Source organism: Echinococcus granulosus (genome assembly GCF_000524195.1).
Source record: "Echinococcus granulosus chromosome Unknown EG_S00250, whole genome shotgun sequence".
Taxonomy (NCBI): domain Eukaryota; kingdom Metazoa; phylum Platyhelminthes; class Cestoda; order Cyclophyllidea; family Taeniidae; genus Echinococcus; species Echinococcus granulosus.
The window spans coordinates 12,526-16,340 of record NW_020170630.1 but is presented as its reverse complement, the minus strand read 5'-3'; the positions used below and the strand labels follow the sequence as shown (position 1 = coordinate 16,340).

Sequence of the window (3,815 nt, the reverse complement as noted above, 5' to 3'; positions counted from 1 at the left end):
CCACCACCACCACCACCACCACCACCACTATCACCTACATCACTTACGTTCATTTACTCAACGTACTCATTCTTGGGGCCTTGCATCAATTCATTGGGATATGAATTGTGATTGTGAGCCATCCGAATCAGCTCATACGTACAAACGCACATGGGATATTTCCAGTACGGACTTGTTATAGGTGCGCCTGGTAGTTCAGTTGCGGTGCTCATGTTGCGTCATGCTAGCCTGTCTTGTCTTACTCTGCATTACCTTTTATCAGCTTGTGTCACGTCATATTGCACTACGCTATGCAAATTACTGCCTACATATACGCGAATCAAACCAAAGGAGTCCACGATCAGCCACTATATCTGATGCCGCAGACGTGATGACATTCTACTCACTGATGCATTCAAAACACAGAGACTGGCGATATGAGGAAGCTAATAGCAAGCAGCGCATTGAATGTGCAACATCAGCATGGATGCAGTCAATTACTGGGTTAAGTCAGACACTTGGTTATTTTAGTAACACGGACAAACTGAACCAATCACTTTCTGAAAACTTGAAGTCCAGAAACACTGGTAAAGCACTTAGACACTGTGTGCTAGATTGTGTGTGCGCATTGATAATTTGGTGTGATTTAAGAGACAACTGAGCATAAATCATCTGACGACATCGCCTCACTTGTCTGCGGTGACTCCATGATTTTGCTTGGCATTGACACCACACCACTTCCATTCGTTGGTCAGCCAAAGGCATTGCAATCAGATAACATTTGCTTCTATTTGTTTAATGCCCTGGCCAAAATAGTACCTTGGAACCTGCCTGCCACGAGGATGGATTTTGCTCGGATCTGAGGCCACACCACCAACGTCCAAGTAGGCAGATGAGTCTACTAAGCACGAAGTAGTCATGCAATTAAATATGCAGCTAAACAATTGCTGGTGCATTACACGATTATATTTTGTACATGTTGCCCTAGTTATTCTAACCACTAATGTAGCTACATCCTGTTGTTATTCTGACGTAGAGGAGGGTTCAACATCAAAGAATGAGTCCAAAGCATCGACGCGATCAGAAAGTGGGCGCAATAGTCAGGAGTGGCAAAAGGATCCGCAGAGAATTGGTATGTTGTTCAAAAATTAGTGTGCGCATTCATTTCCAGCCTAATTATTGTGAGTCTTAGTCTATGGAAGATACCACTCCTACACGGACACTCAAGTGGAAGACGTAAATGTCCAGAGGCCTAGGTGACTTCTGTAGAGGCATGGGCCACATCGTACTAGTTCTCATCAACATTCGACAAGTGCTCTTGCAATTCGTCAAAACCCATTAAGTTACCACATGTATCACACACGTAATTTTGCCAACCCACTGCGATGCACACTAATGCATTCCTCCACTTTACACACTAACCTCAAATTTTATTTCAGCAAACAAATCTTTTGATCAGAATGCGCTTTCAAATTTCCTCCCATCACTCCAGGTGAAACAATGCACCTTGATGATATCTGGACGCCGGCCTATTACGGAGATGAGGAGAAATTCGATAAAGAAGGAACGAAATCTGGCAAAACGTGGATCCTCTTCTCCACGAAGGACGGTGACCTCAAGTTGATGAAGGGTCTGCAAGGAAAATCCTACCCTATAACCGGTCATTACGAGGTCGAAATTCATGGCCAAGTTTACAAAGGAAACCTGCTCTCTGAATTAATTAAGAATGTGCGAGAAAAGGTGAGACCGTGAGTAACGTAGCCCACCGCTACTACTGATTCCCTCTAGAAGAGTGACACAGGTGAGGCAGAGCAGCGTAAATGTGCCTCACTCGTTTACTACAGGGACTTGAAGCGGTTTGCAGGCTCCAAGAAAATTGAACCATTTGAGAAGAAGGAAGACGCTAAAACCATTGGAAAGGGTGAATTCGGTGAAGTTACATTAAGAAGATATCGGCAGGAGGTGAGTCACTAATGAGGCATGAGCACCACTGAATATGCATTCTCATTTATGAGTCTGCATCTTTCCTGATGCATGGATGATGTATTTGGTGCGACTTCCACTTGGACATTACACGTATTTGGTGCATTGCAGATAATGATGAGTGCAGAGCAGAGGCATAATTCTGGGTAGCAAATGAGCTGCAGATTCGTGCCTATAACTGCGGGGAACGGCAGATATGCTGGCCAATGTTAATTGCAATTATAATTGCCACCGAAGCCACTGCTGCATTGACGCATCTCTTGCAGTGTTCAAAGATTGTCTGGAGCACTTGGCATGCGTTAGGCACCTACAAATCTGAATCTTAATGCAATATTGCAGAGGTTATGTCTGCGCTCGAAATCTGCCCCAAATCACATCCAAGATGCTAAACAATGTTCGGTGATATCAAATACTCACGTCCATTTGCTGTGCTGACAGAAGAAATTGTGTTTGGTGACACCTCAACATGATAGACTGCATGCCAATTAGCGTTAGACTTATATGTAGGGTTAGGCAGACGTTGAATGCTGTGGATAAAATTTTGCGACCAGAGTCGCCACGACACTCGGTCACCCTTGAAACACCTGCACAATTGATTTGGGTTGCCGCATACCTAATGAGTGGCTGAGTGGATGCGAGACTGCGTGGATATGCGGCGGAACGTCTGAGCACTAAATCGCAGAAGTGATTAGTTCGCAATCCACCTCACGTAAAGATGGGTGAGGGCTTAATACAACAAACCAGTGAACGCATGCGTCCACTACCACAACTTTCTGTCATCATGAAGAAGGGTGTCATACCTACTTACAGCAATGACTGCTAATATGCAAGAAGACAAATGAGACTTGCTACTCTATGCAGTGGTGCCACATTGACTAGCCTCCTTATATGTTCAAAAACGCATTTTTGGTGTAAACTCAACATTCTACATGTTTAAACAACTGGAGGAGGTGACGAGTGCTTGCATAGTGATACAATGGGAGCGCATTTGCAGGCCAATGGTAAAACATCGTCAGTGAAAGTGGCGGTGAAGCGAATCAAACAGACGTCCAGACGTGCTCTTGTCGGGGCCATGGAGGTGGCGGTAATGTGCACCCTCCACATGGACTCCACCTGCGACAAGCGGCATCTTCTGCCTCTCGTCGGCTGGTACGTGGAAGCCGAGTATCTCTATGTGGTCACCGAGTTCATGTCTGGTGGCACGTTGTTGGATTACCTCCAATCACTCCAACTGAGGAGTGAGGAGGATGCGGAGGAGAGGGAGGAGAAGGACCATAAGCAGTGTCTTGAATTCCACCGGTTTGTGTCTGAAATCGCCACAGGCATGTGCGTTCTCGAGGCCAAACGGATTCAGCATCGCGATTTGGCAGCCCGCAACATTCTCCTCACTCGCGGTCATCAAATCAAGGTACGCCTACACCACGCGCTCTCGATTAACTGGCACCCTTAAGAAGAGTGGGATACTTAAAAGCTCTATTATGTTACTGCATTTTCATCCACATAGAAATTTCTCCCGTGCTCTTAATTTATCTTCGGGCTACTTTCACATCCAACACTTGTCACTGAATTAACCGTCTACTAATTTCTACTTCTACTGAATATTTGTAAAGTAGTCAATCACACTGTTACTCATCTTGTTTAAAGACAGATTTGTTGTGTTTTGACTTCATGTCAAATCTCGCAGCCCCACAATGTTCATGAGTCGAGCGTTTTGGGTACTCATTTGGTATAGATAAGGGGAGTAGCAATAGAGAAGAAGAATGAAGTTTACAAAAATCCAGGCTTCATGAGCGCTGCTGAATAGAATGCTAATCATCTGGACTTATGCACTTTCACAGATCGGTGATTTTGGG

At 44.9% G+C, this 3,815-nt stretch overlaps 1 protein-coding gene across 1 annotated transcript in view; it reads left to right on the top strand. All coding sequences in view use genetic code 11, as the record gives it.

Annotated features, from left to right (window-relative positions):
• EGR_10676 (Tyrosine-protein kinase STK) overlaps positions 1–3,766 on the top strand; it is a gene marked incomplete at both ends in the record, with an annotated part of 4,651 nt that extends 885 nt beyond the window's left edge. The window contains 5 exons of the mRNA XM_024499925.1: positions 989–1,111; positions 1,472–1,719; positions 1,768–1,941; positions 2,957–3,370; positions 3,695–3,766. Coding sequence (XP_024345659.1) covers positions 989–1,111; positions 1,472–1,719; positions 1,768–1,941; positions 2,957–3,370; positions 3,695–3,766 — 1,031 coding nt within the window. The remainder of the gene's footprint in view (positions 1–988; positions 1,112–1,471; positions 1,720–1,767; positions 1,942–2,956; positions 3,371–3,694) is intronic.
• Between the last annotated feature and the right edge of the window lie 49 nt (positions 3,767–3,815).